Below are 21,286 nucleotides of genomic sequence, written 5' to 3'. Positions count from 1 at the left end.
AGAAGTTTTATTATCCAACAGGTTTTGTGTTTGAACCTCACAAATTTTATAATACCAAAGTCCCATCATATAATCATCATCACAATCAGCAGCAGCATTATCATATCATCATCATCATCGTTAGCAGCAGCATCATTGTGTTGTATTATCAGAATTAAATACAAATACAAACACAGCCATTACAACTCTTACTACTACTGCTACTAATTAATTAATTATCTACTACTACAACAAGAACAGCAACTACTACTACTGATCTTACTTCTACTACCACTAGTCTACTACTACTACTACTACTACTACTACTACTACAACTGCTACTACTTCTACTGCTACTACTACTACTACCACCACCACCACCACAACCACCACCACTACTACTACTACTACTACTACTACTTGGTACACCAGAACGTGTTGTCCATGGAGACGATAATGAGAACCTCCAGAGTATTGATCGAACCCACGCCCAGCGGACATCATTCTCTACACCATAGCGACCATGAATTAATATTTGACGCCATGTACAACATAATTCACCTTATTACAAAAAACATGGAATTCACAAAATGACTTAAAATGCTTTAAAATAAATGCAAATTTGAAATTTGAAACAAAACAACCTAAGCAATACATAATAAGAAACACTACATTATTGAAACACTGATACCATGAACATTTTAGGGTGTAACACCTTATGTACATGTACCAGACCTTTTATGTACTACCGGTACTTTGAAACTTTATGTACCACCTACATAAAATATAGGTGTTATTGTCCATTTATTCATAGCAGTCCTAATTAATTAAGGTCATTCTCTAAACATGATTAAAGTCTAAAGTAGGAAATAATTTGATTTTTTTACAGTTTGAAAATTATGGTCATTCTCTCTACTCTTCAAAGTATCACATTTCAATTATACAATATAATAAAAACATTTTAGACTTTATAATCCTTAGTCAGGATAAGATAAGAGACAAATGAATTTTTATAATTTACTTCAATTTCAGGTAAGACTAATAAATCATTTATTAAGTACTACATGTACTTGGGCTAATAAATTAAACTTAGACACTAAGTGACACTTAGACAATCTGACAAAATATAAAATCTATGGCCAATATATAAGTCTTAATTCATAAATACTATCACACAAAATACATTTCATCAATAACACACATTCATATTAAATTAGTTATCTCTTTATATTATAAATATGGTACATAAAGTGTCAGAGAGTGGTACATAAAGTGTCGGTACATAAACGGACTGGTACGTAATGTGTGACATTCAACATTTTAAAAATCAGTTAACAATATATGGACTTCATTGTTTTGCATATACGCAATCAAAGCATATTTATTAAAAATTAAAACACACTGTTCATGGCTGTATCTTTTTATTTATACATGCATAAACTATTCTGGTTATTAATACATTTTTAAAATTATATATAAACAAGAGCACCACATTATGGGTGCCAAGCTAGGCTGCGGTGCAGTTTTGAATAAATGAAATTTATTAAAAGAATTTTTAGAGGTTAGTGACCTTGACCTTTGACCGAGTGACCCCAAAATGGGTGTGGTGTGTAGAAATCATCACGGTGCATATACATGTGAGGTTTCAATGTTATAGGTGGAAGCACTTTGATTTTAGAGCCGATGTAAAGATTTTAGCACGACGCGGACATCTGACGACGAGCTATGACAATACCTAGGGTTTTCCCCGAAAACAGCCGAGCTAAAATTGAGCGCCATTAGTCCAAATTTTTGACGCTCTTAAATATTAAGCTACTTTTTATATGGGTGATATTTGGAGCAAAGAATTTAGCCCATATAAAAAGTATCTCTAAATTCTTTGCGCGTCTTATAAATAAGACAAGAGCGCCATATAAATTAAATGGAAAACATACAACATTATGTCAAGAAGAATAAAGCTGTAAAAATCTCACCTGCTCGTCTTTGATGTTGCAATTAGCACATTCAGCATTTTCAGTATCTACTAAATAAATATATGAAAGTGCCAAATGTCCAAGATACTATGACGTCCTCCTCAAAATGTTAGATCCTTTGAACTCCATTTATTTTATCCCTGACTAATCCTCTCACACATGAGGCCTACATGTAAGATTCCTTGTAATGTTCACAGCGTTTATTTTAAATCGTTTACGTTCTCAAATTTCAGCAGGTAGTTAATTATAAATATTTATTAATGATTTTGATTTATTTACTATTTCGAAGATACAGTCTTGCAATGTGTTTAGTTAGTCTAAGTTACGTGTTTAGTGATTCTTACAAACAATAGACTGACATGAAAAGTGGCTCCTTTTGAAGCATAAACTGCATCCATGTATATATTACAGCTGGCCCGGTTTGATGGGGCCTGTTTTTGATAATAATTAATTACCATTTTTCACTTCCGTGTTTATTATGTTTACCAACGCCATGTTCTGTTCTGTTCTGTTCTGTGTTATTCTTGAACCCCCTTTGTAGAGGAACCAAACAATCGTGTGTAGACAGTGAATAATCCTCCACCGAATATAAACACTATATTACACGTTCACACTATTCACTCCTTAAATCACACACCTTTCACTAGAATATAAGTCTATCCACTAATCGCGAATATATGCGACTTAGAACTGTACGCGCGATTTTTCATTAGTTGTTAAAATATTAAATGAGATAAAAATAAAAAAAATAAATCATTAAATGAATTTACGGAAGGCCGGAGAGTGCTTCTGTACATACATTAGAATTGTATTGCCTTGAATAAAAATACCCAATAAACACTATTGCCAGTTTAATTAAGAATTATGCCCTTCTTTAGTTTGTTTTTTGTGTGTGTTTGGTACGTGGTGTGTTTGGTACGGGGTGGTCGCTGGTTTGCATTGGTCACCAAGAGCAACTGACGTGTCCTGTCCAGACCGTACAACAACCGTCCACAATGCTTCTCAAACTCATGAAATTCTGAAGACAAATGGGTTTTCAGGAAAGTCTTTAAAGTTGGCCAACTGTTGATGAGTATGTAGAGCTGTTCGTCTACGGGTAAAGTATTAAATGAAGTCTCTGTTATCGCCCCCCACTGTCGTTCTATGTCTACCATAATTGACTGTCTAACACTATGTAGGGCACAAAATGTTCTGCGGTTTCGTTCTCTTCACCACACATCTGACATGTTGGGTTTATGTCATACTGGTTAAAGTTCTTACGTTTTGTTTGGAGCATGTAAGTCCCTGTGAGTAACCGTACCTTTGTTTTTAACCGTTCTGACTCTCTGGCCGTATATTCCAATGAGAGCAAAGGGAGAATCTTACCAGGCACATACTTATCTTGTCTCAGGAAAAACAATGTAGAATATAAGGGTGTTAAACTGTCTATTTGATCACTCCAGTAGCTATGAACCGCCTTGAGTACACGTGTCTTCCATTTTCCCTTCTTGGGTGTGTTGTCAGCTAAGTCAGCAACAGTCCCCAACTCGTACTTCCACATTATATGCTGAACTTGTATGAACCAGGATGAGCTGTCAACTGATTAAAAGCTAATCTGACGTTCAAGTAGCGCCCACTCAATACTGTTTCTATCTTGCGAGCATATAGTATGTAAGAAGGTCAGTGCCTGTATGTGAATTTGTGCTTCGATCGGTAAAAGTCCGGATAGAAGATATACTGCCGCATTGGCTGTGTTGTCTGGTAGTCTAAGAATTTCTTTAACAAACTTTCTTTGGAATGCTTCGAGACAGTTTATAATGCGTTCAGGAGGTAATAACAGTTCCAATCCATATAAAAGCACGGGAAGAACATAAGATTTGTAAAGATGAATAATGGACAGTACATTTAGTCCCGCTTGCCCTTTGTAACCACTACCGAATATACTATATGCTTTCCTTCTTGCTTTTTTTAAATTTTCATCCACATTAGCTTTTTGGTTGTTCAGCATAGAGTCAGTTCGTATAATACCGAGATGTATAGCTCTTTGCACAGATGGAATTTCGTCATTGTTCATGAAGAGGGGAGTAGACACGCCCTTTTTACGTTGGTGACTAACATGGATATGCACGCTCTTGGTAGGCTGTAACAGGTATCGCTCCATATTGGCGAATTCTGCTGAAATGTTTAACAGTTCCTGCGCTTCATTGGCCGTTTCGGCACATAAGCATATATCGTCCGCACAAGCACTGGCCGAACAGTTGACGTCACCAATAGTGGATCCCACCCTGGCTTCTTGTAGGCGATCAATCAGCGGGTTAACGTAGACCTTGTATAGGTCGGTGCTCAGTACTCCACCCTGCCTAACGCCCTGCTGAACACTGAACTCAGCCGAGACACGCCCCTTCCACTTAACTGCACTAGTGGAGTCCCTATGGAAGCTATCGATTAGGGACCAATGTTTGTCGTATACTCCAATGTGACCCAGTCGTCGCATAAGGTGTTTGTGGTCTACAACATCAAACGCAGATCTCGCGTCCAGAAAGATCAAGTGCATTTCGGATCTATTGTCATGACATTCACGATACAGTTCTTCTACTATAAAAGCTGAATTTAGTGGTGAAGAGTTCTTAGTAAAGCCCCGTTGGAATATATTCTGGCTGCTCTTTATGTTTGGTGCTATCCTATCGCGCAGTATTGCTTCAATGACCTTGCCAATCACCGGTAGAATTGTTATGCCTCTATAGTTCCCTGAAACATTGGGTTCACCTTTGTTTTTGAAAATGGGAGTCACCACACCTCTCTTCAAAGCCGCAGGAAACAGTCCACTAGCAAATACATGGGATACAACCTTTAAAAGATACTCAAAGGTGCTGTCTTCACAGTTCAATAAATGTTCGACTGACATGTTGTAAACATCAGGCGCTTTACCAGTATTCAGACTTTTAACTGCTTTTTCAAGTTCAATTTTAGTTACAGGTTGGACGTATTGATTGCGGTTCATATTCACAGTCAGTTCGTATTCAATATTGACGATTTCATCATATACATTGTCGAAAAGTTCATTGGCAGCCTGTTGCCCAAGAGCTTCAAAATGATCATGAAAACCACATAAAATTTTATCTTCTTGGTACCGTTGGTTACCTACGTATAAATCAGTAATAAACCTGCCCTGCTTGTTACGTTGGCTATTCACTAGCTTATGAAATGTTCTAGAGTCATATTTCCTGCTTTCAATTATCTTCTGTTTTAGTTCATAGTCTTTTTTCGCAATTGCCTGCCTAACACTGGATCGTAGTGCCCTCTTAGCCAAGTTCTTTTCAGTTAATAAACTACTCTCTCCACGCGGTCTACCCGCCCGCTTCCAAGCTTTGTATGCATTTTCATGTTCATGACATTGTCTCTAATATCTGGGTTCCACACCTTTAACTTAGGTTTAGAATTAAACGGTTTCCTTCTACTGGCAAGATTTGACGCAGATTCACTCATAAGCTCACAGAAATCTTTAACAACCTCCTCGACATTATCATCATCAATTTCAGTTTCTAGGGTTGCGAGACCGTCCTTGACCCTAATGGAATATACGTGTTTATCAATAGTTCTCCAGTTCACCCTAGTGCTTATTACGCTCTCTTCTGGCTTTATATTTAAAGTAAAATTACACAAAAGTTCAACCTTTATAGGATAGTGATCCGATGTATTTGTCCGCAGGTCATTAAGTACGACCTTTCTTGAAGTGATTAGCACTGATGGTACGTTGTACAGAAAAAAGTCTATCTCGGTGCACTCATGATGGAAAAAAGTCCGTTTCCCACAATGCTTAGCGCGCATTCACACAGGTCAGTAAGACCGGTGTGACACAATGGGAGTGTCTCGCCAATGTGCACTTCTGCGTTGCTAAGTTACATGCACTTCCTGTTGAGTAAGTTTTATGGTTAAGAAATGCCACATCGTATGTTATAATTACTCACTTAAATTGTTACGACCTTATCCTCTATCATTGGTTTTAGTTGTCGTTTACTGTCACTGTTACCACTGTAACTATTGTATGCGGACTTAGTTACCTGATGTATTTGTAGGCTGATAAAATGACTTTTTTACCTGTTTAAATACACGTTAAAGTGAGACTGCACGATTTTGTCAAATATTTATGAATTTAAAGAAAATGTGTAAAAAAAACTTATTATACAGATATTTCAATATAAATTGAATAAAAGTTCAGAAGAACATGTATCGAAAAATGCGAAATAAGCCAGATATTTAATTCTGAAATGGAAAATGTCTGTACAGTCGATTTCGCCAGCATGTATATCATGCATGTACGATGTGAATCTAAATTTAGTTTTAGTGCAGATTCGTTCATGCGACACAAAGACACAAGGTTGTTTTACGGATAATTTTAATTTCCTGCAACGATATCTATTCATACGGCACACGTACACTAACTCCAGATTCTAATAAAAAGACGAATGCTTCGGTTATTGTAGGAAAATATGTACGAAAAATCTTCGTCACAATCGGCTCGGGGCGCTAATTTGTGTTTGCTGCATTTTATGAAATTCGTCTTCAATGTATAATTTTTCTTGCCTATTTTGTGTTATTTTAACATATTTTTATCAATATATTTCAATTTAACACATATAAAAATCGTGCAGTCTCACTTAAATTTAGATTGTTTGAGTTTCTTATGTGAACATTATATATAGCTCTTAACAAATAAGTAAGTAAACTTTGCTCGGTAACATTTTTAGCTTTTCGTTAAAAAATATCCGAAGATAATAGTATATGTTTTAACTGTCCAAATAAACAAAAACACTGTGTCTTGTATTAACACTGAAACATGAGCCAAACACGTCTTAAAAGTATGTAATTTACGCATGTTTCTCGCGGCTCTCCCAGGGCGCTCTTAGACGACTTCACGGCGGCCAAAGCGGCGTTCCAGGGGGATTCCCTGCTCAAGAACATCCTTGAGGCGCTTCTGCTCTCCCGGACGGGACTTCAAACGGATCCGGTTCAGTTCGTGCCACAGCTACTCGGGCGCCTGGAGGACAATGAGGTTGGAAGCCGGACTCATATAAGACTCGTTCTAAGAAAACTATTCTTAATGCATCTGCGTACAGTGTCGTCCCAGATTAGCCTGTGCAGTCCGCCGAAACTTGATTTGCGTTTAGAGGAGACTTCCTTTTAACAACAAATTCCATAAAAGCGGAAAGTGTCGTCCCTGATAAGCCTGTGCTGACACTTTACTCACGTTGTCCCAGAACAAGACTCATCTTCATTAACATACATTTAGACAATACAAGAATACACAATCATGTATTGTACATATACGGTAGGCATGGAAAATCATTGAATAAACAAGACCTGATGGTAAAATATCATTATTACTAAAGAAAACCAGCTAATTCAAGTGAAAATATTTTTTTTATCAAAGTAATCAAAACATTCGGTTAGATTTCATAACAACTAATATGTATACAGCCCTTTTACAAGGCCAATTACTGAACAATATTTCTTAAAAGTTCTTTATGAATTGAGCCGCTTCATGCGACCACTGGTCTTATGCCGTATTTGGTCAGCGAAGCATGCATTCAGTCGGGTCAGGAGCTACCCTGTCTGCTAATGACATCACGTCTGGCATTGACATGATGACGATGACGTCATGTGGCAAATACGTCATCACAGGTGCATTATACGCTTTGTTGTTACTTTATAAAGTACCGGTAGTTGCTGTTTGTTGTTTTTTACGAAACTAAATTGACGTTCTTAGTTAAGCTCTCGTTGACATATAAACATTGTAAGAGTGGATATTTTATTACAGTTTTGAACTTTCTTAATCACCTTATATAAGCGTAATCGATGCCACATATTGCCATAATGGTGAAACAAATATTGCCCGAGAGAAATCCGTATTTACAGTTTAATGGTGTGATGAAAAATGAAATAATTCACAGTCATATACAGAAACGAAAGCAAAATAAATTGGTGATCAATTGTAATCAAACGTAAAACGATTAACAAGATGGTCTCATATACATGTAGAGAGATTATTAACTCTTTACATTCTTTAGTCTGCGAGGAGGAGGAGGAGATCAAAATCTGGAACATCAAGGTCGACCCTCCACAGTTGCTACGCAATGTGATAGGTAAAGCTCAGTGCAGAAAGGTCGCGTTGTGTCATGGTGACGATTGGATCGCCATGAAATTGGGCAACGGAATAAAAGTAGAAGGTCTGCACACAGGTAAGCATTACTAATAAAAAACTCTATATTGAAATATATATTTTTAATTTTGTATGTATACATGTTTATTTGTATTTTGCTAGTCTTTTAACATTGAGTTTACAAACAAACAGAACATCAACACAATAATTAAACCAAGCCGAAAATGACTTTCACTATATATTAGGATAGAACCTGTAACGAGTTTCTATTCAAACACCCTATTGTTATTCAACAGTGTTGGTTGTTACTGACGAATTTTCGGGGCGAATAAATGATATGAAATGAAATAACAACGAATGTCGGATAATTTTTATCAACAATCACTTGATTTTACTTTAGAAGAGATTTCCTTTAAACGAAAATTTCTATTAAAGCGAAAAGTGTCGTCCGTAATAAGCCTGTGCAGATTCACAAGCTAATCTGGGACGACACTTTTCGCACATGCATTAAACTCCATTTTCGCAGAGTGCGGCTCATATATAATTATATTTTACTTATTTTTAGGGCTGTTTCGGTTCCGGTTGCGTTTCAATTTTAACGTCATTTATTATATTTTATTAAGTTCAAGTTGTTATTGTTATTTTTTGCGCATGTTTTTAGTCCTCTTGATTCGCGACTTTAATAACATACAGCTTATTTATATTTATTTTTGTTGTAAAGAAATATTTCAGAGAAACGTATTTGCTTTTTATATAACTGAACAATTATATTAGTTAAAGGTTACACATATTATTCAATAAAACAACAACGGGGAATGTGTGCGCAGAGAAAAAAAACATTTCAATGGCCTCGCTATAAAGTAAAAATACACCGCAATAGCATTAAGAAAACTAACAATTATTCTTTAATTAGCCTCAATAAAGTCTGTCTACACAGAAAGTGTTTTCCGGCGGACCACCATAACAATTATATTAGTTTAATGTTACACATTATTGTTTTTAGAAAATATTAATGGTTTCGCTATCAAGTAAAATACACCGCAATATCATTCGGAACACTAACAATTATTCTTTAATTACCGGTAGCCTCAACAAAGTCTGTCTCCACAGGACGTGTTCCACTGGGCCACCAGGATGCGTTTTTTGTGACCGGCAGTGCGGGAGAGGACTCGCCCAACATAGTCGGCGTGTATGATGTCGGCAGACTGGAATACCGCGCCATCCGAGAACTTGTTAGACGACGGTTTTATTTCGCTCTTTGTTGATTGTATGTGTATTGCTCCCATTTGCTTCAATGAATTTCGACAACATATAATGATGACGTTTACATGAGCCCCGTTCTGTGAAAAGTGGGGTTAATGCATGTGCGTAAATTGTCGTCCCAGATTAGCCTGTGCAGTCCGCACAAGCTAATCAGGAACGACACTTTCCACGTTTGTTGATTTTTTTCGTTAAAATAAAGTCTCTTTTTTTAACGAAATTTCAGTGTGGAAACTGTCGTCCCTGATTAGCCTCTGCGGACTGCACACTCCACGCAATGCGTTAAGCCCAGTCTTTCCCAGAACGCGGCTCATATAAATAATCCATTAATTACAGTTTTGTTTTCAAATATTTTTTATTGAGTTTTTTATGTAATTATTCTTTCTACACTTAAAGCGTCCATATTTTTGTAAAATGTTGCATTCTCCCTGAAAATTATTCGATACTTAATATACGTTCATGATTAATTTGATTACAAAACAGTCCAATTAAGTAAATTTTTCAAAAATAACAAAATATCGTGCGTCATACTTGCAAACGTTATACTCAGCAGAAGGTGGCCTACAATGCAAACACGAGGTTTTTCGAAGCAGACAACAGATCAGTGGTCATGGAAATTTACGATAAGTTTTACTTGTTTGACCTTGAAAAGATGGACGTCAGCATCGTGTTTCCGGGTCGAGTAGTCGATACACGAGTGTGTATCTTGACCAAACGGAAGCGTACGTACAATTCTTATTTACATTTTACAATTCATGTGTGGATGTGGCAGTATTCACAACATAGTTATTAAATATTCCGGTCATGGTGTGTCATTACTATTCCGCGTCACTAAGAAATCAAATTCATGATTTAAAGATTTTGCTTACTGAACGATTTGGGTCAGAACGTGTTAGAAACCGTTCCGCCCACTTTATCTCTGTCTATGACGTCATTCTTCCATTGTAGAACTCCTCGTGACGTTTGTCACGTTTTGGCAAGAACGTTAAACTGTACAACATCACAAACGGCTGCATTGACGCCATAATAAAAACTGGGCACAAGAAGGACATCTACCAAGTTGTGGTCAGTTTTTTTACCTTTCTCAACATTATGTCATATGCCACCTGTTCTGTACAAGTGTAGTAGCAAGCAGTGAACATCTCAAAACTGTATTGCAGTTTGTTTTTAATGTTGTGACGAACATTTACATTCGCAAGTGATGTGTTCATATATATACGACCATTCTCCCCATACCTCTGATTCAAGTAGGCCAGTTAACAGATCTGATAAAAGCATGTGTACTAAGTAATTGGAAATCAGCTAGCCAATTAAAAGTGTATGTTAACTGGCCGCCACGATATGACTTGTATACTGTTGAAAACGGTGATCAATGGAAATAAACCCCGTTCTGCGAAAACTGGGCTTAATGCCTGTGCGTAAAGAGTTAGTTCAGATTAGCCTGTGCAGTCCGCACAGACTTATCAGGGACGACACTTTTCGCTTTTACGAAATTTTTCGTTAAAAAAGGTCTATTCTTAGCGAAAATCAAGTCAAGGCGGAAAGTGTCGTCTCTGCGAACTGCACAGGCTAATCTGGGACGACACTTTACGTACATGCCTTAAGCCCTGCTTTCCCAGAGCGAGGCTCATATCGTTGTTTTACAGGTGAACGATCCGGGAACGCTCGCTGCAGTGACGGTAGTTTTTGGACCTGTAGTGTTGATGGACCTTGTCACTCACTCTCGCATGTATGAGATCTCAAACAGTACGTTCAGGAGATGCGAAAGTATCTTTACCTCTCAAAATTAAACATACGTTGGAATTTCGCGGGCATAATGCATGTGCTTAAAATGTCGTCCCGGATTAGCCTGTGCAGCCCACACAGATTTATCAGGGACGACACTTTCCTCATAGAATAGATTTTCGTTTATAGGAGACTTCCTTTAAACGAAACATTCCATAAAAGCTGTAATTGCACATGGTTATCTGGGAGTATACTTTAAAAGCATGCATTAAGGATTGTTTTCCCATTGTTAGCTTTGTTAGTTTCCCGATTGAAAGAACTAAAATTACCGGTCGATGTTTTTAATTTCGATTTCTTTGGTATTGACAGATCATTGTTTTACAAGGTCTTATTAACACAAATGTTAGTACATGTATAAATATATGGTATAAATATATGTATATATTGTTTATACCCATATCCTTTTCTAACTCCCGATGCACATGGTTAAATGTCGTTCAGAATATTGCATCATGAACATGTCATTTAAATTCATAACTGGTTATTTAAATTTATATTAATTTCATAAAAAGATGTTCTCGACATGTATGTATTTCAAACGGTATAAATGTAAATATTTCAAAGCGGTTGTCAGCAACATTCACTTTTTGAGCACAAATACGAATTGCATATAGATCAAAAAGCGAATGTCAAGAAGTAATCAAGCAGTCGCTACTCTCAAGATTGATATCTGCAACAACGCATTTTTTTTCAAATGTTTATTGAGCAAAAGCAATTAATAAGAAGCAGTTAAGCATTCTTTTTTCACCTTGAGATGGTCTCATTTGAATAAATACTAAATACAGGTGTAAAACAGTTACGATTAAATGTAACATAAAGGTTTGAAAACAACAACAACAACATGGCTTTCATTCAACGTTGAATCCGAAATAGGAATCGTTTGAAATCAAAGCTAAATCTGAACCATATGACTTAACAAGGTCTGAAAGCGGATAGTGTCGCCCCTGATTAGTCGGTGTGGACTGCACAGGCTAATCTGAGACGACACTTAACGCATATGCATTAAGCCCGATTTTTCCAGAGCGAGGCTAAAATGATTTTACAGGTTTAGGATACCAAAGAATTGTGAATGGAACATCACGAAATATACCGGTAAGCAACAAAAAAATCGTTATGCCAATCACATGTACATCCAGGCTCCTTCGAGTAGCGCTATAGGTTTGAATGATGCAATATTGTCATAATAGCGATGGTCTATGAGCCGCGTCATGCGACAATGGGTCGTATGTCATAACCACTCACCTTATTCAACCACGTGGCAAGAGTTTGTTCGGGTCATTTAAAACTAGTAGATTATTGAAACAGATACGTTCATAAAAGTTTCGTTTATCTCGTAGAAGAATACATGCTGAGTCCGGTGTATCTGAAAAACACATGATAAGACCAAAAGTAAGTACATGATATTCCGCATCGGTCTTCATTTGGGTTTTAACAGACTGATTTGGGTTTATTAAACCCACTTCTAAAACCACACATGACCTATAAAGTAAGATAAGTCCTATTCATATTACATTGAATGTCCTTACCAACTTTATCATGTCAAGGTCTTTAAAATTTCGAAATTTAGACAACATGCTATAGTAGAAGCAAAGCAGATATATAACATAGAACAATATTTGACAGAAACGACTGCAAAAGTCAATGTCTTTTTGTGTTTCGACACGATCATCATTAGTTTACGAGGGAATACTTTATCATAAGTTTAACAACAATCAAAGTACAAGGCATCCCTAAGCTGTCGCATGACTTTAACCCATTTATGCCTAACGTCTAGAAAAAAGGCCTTTGCAAACAGCGTAGAACCATATGAGACGCCGCATCATGCGGCGTCTCATCTGGGTCTGCGCTGTTTGCTTAATGGAATTTCCGTAAGAAGTATTCTAAATATAGAAATAAATATACTAGACATGCCTAATTTTGGAAATAAATTGATTCAATTTAGATGGATGCGAGAGTCCACTAGGCATAAATGGGTTATGATACATGTATATTGTTTCTCAAAAGCGATGCGTCCGTATGTTGTTTTGATTTGAAAAACAATGTCCAGTAGGAGCGATTTCTACAATATTTTATTTAATACTAACGTAATTAAGGAATGCATTTTAAAGGGACTTTTTCACGTTTTGGTTAATTGACAAAATTAAAAAGAAATGTTTCAGATTCGTAAATTTTCGTTTAAGTTATGATTTTTGCGAGGAAACAGTAATACTGAGCATTTACCATGCTCTGAAATATACATTTTATGCATCTTTTGACTATTTAAAAACCTGAAAATTTTTAATTGTTGCAACGCGAAACGACTGAATGATCTGGGGGAGTTCTGTTGTTGTCGTTATATTTATTTTGTGACACTACGAGGATTGCTTATATAAAGTATAAAATACATCATTCATTGTATGAGAACGGATGGCCGAGTGGTCTAAGCATTAGACTTTAACGTCAGAGGTCAGTGGTTTGAGCCCAGTGGAGGGTTACTTTTTTGTTTCTTTCTTGATTTTAAACAGAAGCTTTTTAGATCAAATGTTTACATTAATTAATATAAAGCATTTAATGATACACTACAATACACGCCAAAATCTGTGAAACGGTCGTTTTGAGTCCGTACACAAGTCATTTAACTTTAGGCTTGCTATGCTGTTTAAGCATGTACTTAGACAAGACTTCAATGTGGTGTCACATACATAGGTAATACGTATGCTTTTCATACCAAACCTGATACCGTAGAGATGGTAATTAAGGAAATATTTACAAAACAAATATGCTCGATTTGAATCATTATTCCAAACAATCGCGGTTCAATATGGGAACATGAATGCTTTCGTCATAAAATGAGTCGCGTTCTGAGAAAAATGGGATTAATGCATGTGTGTCAAGTGTTGTCCTAGATTAGCCTGTGCAGTCCGCACAGGCTAATCATGGACGATACTTTCCGCCTAAATAGGATTTTTGCTAAGAAGAAACTTCATTTAAACGAAGAATGTCGTAAAGAGGAAAGTGTCGTCCCTGATTAGCCTGTGCGGACTGCACAGGCTAATCTGGGACGACACTTTACGCACATGCATTATGCCCAGTTTTCTCAAAACGCGACTCAAATAAATGACAAAATGCTTCCATGAACGAACTGTAACATTGATAGAGCTACGACGCTTGACAGAGCCACGACGCTTGACAGAGCTACGACGCTTGAAATAGCCACGACGCTTGACAGAGCCACGACGCTTGACAAGCCAGGACGCTTGACAGAGCCAAGGCTTGACATAAAAACGATGTTTGACATAGCCATGACGCTTGACAGAGCCACGACGCTTGGCAGAGCAACGACGCTTGACAGAACTATGACGCTTGACAGAGCCACGACGCTTGACAGAGCCACGGCGCTTGACAGAGCCAAGACGTTTGACATAGCCAAGACGCTTGGCAGAGCCACGACGCTTGACAGAGCCACGACGCTTGACAGAGCCACGACGTTTGACAGAGACATAAAACTTAACAGAGCCATGACGTTTGACAGAGCCACGACGCTTGACAGAGCCATGACGCTTGACAGAGCCACGACGCGTCTTAGGATTGGAAACACACTGTAACTCGGTGGCGCAGGAGAGTATGTCATCGTTCTGGAACCGTTGTCGGGAGCCCTTCACGGCTGCCAACATTCTGCTACACTGCAACCTCTTTTCATTGCAGAGGCGCCGGCTTCGAGCCGCATTGCACTCCCATGGACTAGTGTTAAACCTTTTCATCGAGGAGCGATGCAAAGGCCCGGTCTTCTCTGTGCTGTCCAAATATCTACTGGACATTCTGATAACTGACAAGATCTTGGTCTTTGGGAAAGAGGCAGTAAATCCCACCAACGTATCATACATCTTGCGCGGAAACATACCCGGGCTGATTCTAGTAACAGGTACCGCATTCTTATAATTATTGGAGTGATTGGTGCAATGCTAATTATAATTAAATATTAATACAAACTTTGTATAATAGTATAGTCAAATTTCATATTATAAATACGTATTTAATGATAGTAACAGTCAATACAATACTATATTAACACTTACGTACGCTCTGCGTGTCATACCCTGGGAATGTATAGTCCAGTATATTCCTTATGCCCTTAGGAATACACTGTTTTAGACCACTATTGTGAACTCAAGAATGGTTACACGATTTTGCTATGATTTGACATAGTGACCTAGTTTCAAACACGTGACTAAAATTCTATCTTTATATAATGTTCAAACAGTCCAATATTTTCTGACTAAGTTCCATAAAGATTATATGGAAAACGTGGCCTCTAGATTTGTAACGATCTGAAATATTACGATACACACATACCGCACACCAAATGATGCTGGACGCTTGACATTGGATGATTACATAAGCTCACTTTGAGCACGGAGAGACGTATCATAAAAGCGGAAAGTGTCGTCCCTGATTAGCCTATGCGGACGGCACAGGCTAATCTGGGACGACACTTTACGCACATGCATTAAACCCCTTTTTCACAGAGCACGGTCCAAATATATTAAAAGATCACTAGTAAGAAATAAGAAAGCATAGATAAACACATAAGTTTAACAATTTATACCAAACAACCAAACAAGAAAGTGTTAATTGTCATTCTATACAGTCATGCGCCTTTTATGCTCTCTAGAAACTATTTTTATAGATATGTAATGTTGATCTTATTAATATCAATCTTATGTTATATTATGTTAAGTTTTATTTACCTTAAACTTAAATGTCAATTTTATTATTTTATCCACATTTCATGAAGTCAATGTCGAAACAATGACACCTGGGTTACTGCACTAATTACCATGGTACCATGTGGAATACTTTATTGTAACATGTACTGTTACAATTTTGTTACACGTATACACTATATGGGCTTTGTTTTGAGAAAACTGGGCTTAATGCATGTACGTAAAGTGTCGTCCGAGATTAGCTTGTGCAGTCTGGACAGGCTAATCAGGGACGACACTTTACGATTTTTTGGTATTTTTAGTTTCAAGTAAGTCCCTTCGTATCGAAAATCAAGTTTTGGCTAAAAGTGTCGTCCCTGATTAGCCTGTGCGGACTGCACAGGCTAATCTGGGATAACACTTTACGCTTATGCATTAAGACCAGTAATCCCAAAACAAGGCTCAAATAGTTTCATCATGTGATCTTTATAAAAGTGGTATACTCTTCTTTTCTCTCTCTTCTCGCTATAGTTCCAAGCTGCAGAGAAAGAAAAATACTGAATTCTAACACGGCACGTGACTTGTTTTCTATAGACAAAGAAGGAAATCAAGCGTGGGTTATTCTGCAATAACTTATGGGCGGAGCTTAATGTTTCGAAAATAGTTCCGAATAAATAAAGAAAATATTGCATTAAAATGCACGTGCTAAAACCCGCTCTAAAAGAAATGTAATAAATGTAGCATGTATATAAGTGTAATGAAACAACTAATTGTATATTTGGTGATTATTGGCATAACCACGCCTACAAAGAATGTTATTTGTTAGGAAACGTAATTCAGAAAACATTTATAGCATGTAAGCTTTCCAGTAGCATCAATAAACGTGACGTCATTACGTTTCTACGATTGTTGTTTTCAATGAAAGCGACGTCATTTGCAAAATATTTGTAAATGAAAACGACGTCATATGTTTGTACAATTCAATGACGTCACTAAATAGTGAACTTTGTACTAAGAAAGGCGGAGTAGTAAAAATATAGTTCACGTCCTAAAACTTGAACCAAATCAATTAGAATCGTGTTAGAATCGAAATAATATTTTTCTGTGATGGTTAGTTGTCGAATAACCCACAGTAAGTTGTATAGATGCGCATCTATACTCCTTACTGTGGGTTATTCGACAACAAACCATGATAGAAATATATTATTTCTTAAATAATATCACGTTATCATATTTATTGTAATAAAACGACGCCAAAGTGTGTCTGGTGCCATGTGGAGTACGTATTTGTCACGTGCACTTGTACAATTTTTGTTACACGTATACACTATATGTTCATAAAGTGGTTCTATGATCAAACAATTTAACGATTTCATAAATGATAAAGCACGGTTTGGCGGAAAAAAATCTCGATGGCATATCTCACTGAACTTGATTTCCTCGTTGTGATCATCCCCCAATTTGGGAATGTAAAACTCGTCTATTGCTTGTTTTATGTTGTAATGCCCACTTCATACAGAGAATATGTTACTATTCTATCATTGCATAATTTATCGAATCGGCTAGGCTTAACATACCATGGCCTGAAATGCGTATGTGAGTGTTTTGACCCTTTACCACTTAGATACGTATTTTCAGCATGTGTAGTCCCTTAGAAAGTACTTTGAAATTAAAGGCCTTTCTTCAAGTGTGTAAGGCTTCCTTTCCAACACTTAGATACTTGTGAGTAGAAAACAGAATAAAACCTGAACAAATTGCGAGTTATTCCAAAGCTGTTCTGGTTTTATGCTGTTTGCACATAGTCATTTTCACATTGCTTCTGAATGGGATAGGGTTTAATATTATACTGCGTGGTTGATATATACGGGAATTCTTCAGCAAATACAAAAGCTTTTTACAAGTAAAAAAACTAACGTAACAAAAAGTATTTAAAAACATCTAATCCTAATGCTCACGCACGCGCATTGGCAATAATCAAATTGTAGTTCGGCCGAGTTAGATACATTGCTTCTTTCAAATCAGATAGTGTTGCAATCTACTAGTGTTCTTATCACTTTCTCGCTTATATGCCTGGAATGTGAGCGGCATTAAAAAGGTATTCAAGGTCATACAATGGCGAAAAATACGAATCTCGGAATGGACGTCGCCAAATTGTCTGTCACGTGATTGCATCCCACTTTTATTTATAATCTGAATCAGCCTGTTAACAGATTTATTTCTGAGAAAACTGGGCATAATGCTTGTGCGTAAAGTGTCGTCCCAGATCAGCCTGTGCAGTACATTTTCGTTAAAATGAAGTCTCTTCTTAGCAAAAATCCAATTAATGCGGAAAGTGTCGTCCCTGATTAGCCTGTGCGGACTGCACAGGCTAATCTGGGACGACACTTTGCGCACATGCATTATGTCCAGTTTTCTCAGACTCATTTAGTACAGTTACTCAGGACTATGAAATATCGGTTGAATGGTTTCAATGTAAAATTGTATTGTTGGTATATATCAAATCGCACCATCGGTGCAAAATGGTACCACATACCGTTAAATTTAAAGTACACAAGGTACCTTTTTGCACCATGGGTCGAAATAAAACTATGAAGCGCACGCGGATGAAATTGATAAAGACTGATCCTTTTATGCTACTTTGACTTTTGAGCTGAAAATACTGTCTATGATTGGCCGGCTAAGTAAGGACATAAGATTGCTGATGATGGGCGTTAGGTCACTAAAGTTAACTTATTATCAGAACTGTTAAAATAACTATATTGACTGTGATCTGTGAAAAAGGGGTTAAATGCATTTGCGTAAGTGTCGTCCCAATCTGGGACGACACTTTACGCACATGCATTAAACCCCTTTTTTACAGAGCATGGCCCCTTTATAATCTGCTCTTGGTCTGCCATCCACGAGTGTTATTTGAAACCTTGGCGTTGACCCATGCCAAGTTTTGTTTTTATCTATGACTTGCAAGATTCAAAGGCTAACACTGGGACGGATGATTTAAGTCTATAAGTAAGGGAATAAATAATATATACCCATCACGTAGTTGTTAGATCATCAGGGGAATATTAGAGGAGACTAAAAGTTGATACGCCCCGCTTATGGAAATTACAGATAATTTTCATAGTTCACAAGAGGTCTCTAAAAAGAGAGTTTTATCGTCCATGTCATCGCGATAAAATCTTCTGTCTTCATTACCTGCACATGAACAAGTAATGAATTTTAAAACGGAAGATTAAAGATTAGTTCTGAAATTTTGGAATCCTACCTTTGCGCAGAGACCCGGTGTGGTTTTATGTGATATGGATGAGAAGAAGAAAGAAGATTGTTATTTTTTTTAAGTGTTTTCAGACATAATTTAGAATTTCAAAGTACCAACTTCTATTATGGACTACTTGTTTTCTCCTGTTTTGTTTTCATAAATTTTCAGCGGAATTCCAAATGATAGAACGAGTACGCAGCGAAATTGTAGGTCACTTAGAACTTGAAGTAATTACATGTGTAGTACATATAACAAACTACCTAAGCTGTCGCTAAGCAAATAGACGACAATGCACTCAGATTATTAGAGCAAATACAACATTGATAAAAGAAAAAATATTTAGTTTCAAACAAAGTCCGTGTATATTCATTATATTTATGAAAGAACACTGAGTTAAATTAAATGCAGTCGTTGCAAACTCGTGGGCAATGGTCAGTGGATACAGAGTCCATCCATATACCGTATTTTCGTTTTTCGTCTTAAATTCGACAACATTAATACGAAAATAAACACATATTTAATTCGTATACCGATTTTGAAAGAACCTAAACTTAAAACTACTGAAAACCAAATAATTTTCTTTACATCTTTTTTGTTGCTCCCATAAAACAAACATAAATAAAACATAGCCGTTATTTATACAGTTATGTTGTTAAACGTCAGAATGAGAAATATGAAATAAGACTCTTAATATAATTGCTTATTTATTTTTAAGTTTCATTACTCATTTCCAAAAAAAAAAAGATAGTTATCATCTATACAAAAAGTATATGCAGCTTTGTAACAAAAAAACAACATTATTTTAACGTTGGCGCGTATATTAATTCGGTATATTGAAATTCCTATAAGCTTCTTAAAAACAAACAACAGTTTGTTTATGACGTGAAACCCAAGTGTTTTCGTTCAAAGATTTATTTTATTTGTATTTAAAATATGTCATGCATTAACCCATTTATGCCTAGCGTCTAGAAAAAAGGCTTTGGCAAACAGCGCAGACCCAGATGAGACGCCGCTTGAGGCGTCTCAACTGGGTCTGCGCTGTTTGCTTACAGGAATTTCTGTAAGAAATATTCTAAATATATAAATAAAAATACTAGACATCCCTAATTTTGGAATGAAATTGATCCAATTTAGAATAATGGGAGAGTCCACTGGGCATACATGGGTTAAAAGTCCCAGTGGTCTTAGTTGCGCTATGGCTTTAAACTCCTCATTGTAAACACTATTTTCATATGACAAAATGTTCTTCCTTTGATATTGTATCCGCATTTCTCCTTCCCACATTCTTCAATAGCATAACTTTGATTTCCGATTCTTCTTAAATTATTAAAAGCGACAGCTTTCCCTCATGACATCATCAAACGTTACTAACACAAAACTTTTGTTGTTATTGAAGTATCTGGTTGACACATTCATTTCCTCGCATTTTCATTTTCGACCGCCGAATTAAAAAAAAGTACCAGTTTGCACTCCTCCTGTTCAATATTATGGGCACAAAATACGTTTCACGGAATACGTTTTCTTTTATGTTATGCTCAATTATTCGTTTACTAATGAAGCGCTTTTTTCTACCGCTACATTATTGCAGTTTATTGTTAGTGATGTTCCGAATAAGAAATGTATCTCGATAACAGAAGCTCTGAATTATAAGTTCTGTTAATTTATAACTTAATTGAACATTAAATGTACAAGATTATTTTAATTTTGCGCACACCAATACTAATAAGTGCTGCGATTCATTCGAAAGATCCCATGAGACCACATTTTAAAAGGCATTCTGACAAAGATTAAATACGGGCCGTACTCTGTGAAAAGAGGGTTTGATGCATGTGCGTAAAGTGTCATCCCAGATATGCCTGTGAAGTCCGTACAGGCTAATCAGGGACGACACTTTCCGCTTTTACGGTATTTTTGGTTTGCAGAAAGTCTCTTCTTCTAAAAAAAAACAGTTGATGTGCCTCTTAACAAATAGTTTAAATAATCAAGCTCGCGTAAGGAATGCCTACACGATTGCAATGTGAATATATAAACTGGGCATAATGCATATGAGTTAACGGTCGTCCCAGATTAGCTTTGTAGCCGCACAGGCTGATCAGGGACGACATTTTCAGCTTTAATAGAATTTTTTGCTTAAAGGAAGTCCCTTTTTACCAAAAATCTAGCTTAAGCGGAAGTTGTCGTCCCTGATAAGCCTGTGCGGACTGTAGGCACA

General features: G+C 36.8%; 1 protein-coding gene across 1 annotated transcript; it reads left to right on the top strand.

The window, feature by feature from the left end:
- The first annotated feature begins 10,656 nt into the window (after nucleotides 1-10,656).
- On the top strand, nucleotides 10,657-16,680 carry LOC127860451 (uncharacterized). The gene is made up of 3 exons (XM_052398536.1): nucleotides 10,657-11,097; nucleotides 14,821-15,037; nucleotides 16,350-16,680. The coding sequence occupies exons 1-3, from the start codon at nucleotides 11,083-11,085 to the stop codon at nucleotides 16,448-16,450; spliced, it is 333 nt and encodes a 110-aa protein (XP_052254496.1). The 5' UTR covers nucleotides 10,657-11,082; the 3' UTR covers nucleotides 16,451-16,680.
- The last annotated feature ends 4,606 nt before the right edge of the window (nucleotides 16,681-21,286 follow it).

This window comes from Dreissena polymorpha, chromosome 15 (assembly GCF_020536995.1).
Source record: "Dreissena polymorpha isolate Duluth1 chromosome 15, UMN_Dpol_1.0, whole genome shotgun sequence".
Taxonomy (NCBI): domain Eukaryota; kingdom Metazoa; phylum Mollusca; class Bivalvia; order Myida; family Dreissenidae; genus Dreissena; species Dreissena polymorpha.
Note: the sequence above shows the minus strand (reverse complement) of the source record. Positions and strands in the feature narration are given on the sequence as shown.

What these genes read in the sequence shown, in the direction of transcription:
- LOC127860451 (XM_052398536.1), top strand. An exon ending in CGGGCTGATTCTAGTAACAG is followed by an intron (nt 15,038 to 16,349) that starts GTACCGCATTCT and finishes TTCTCGCTATAG; the next exon opens with TTCCAAGCTGCAGAGAAAGA.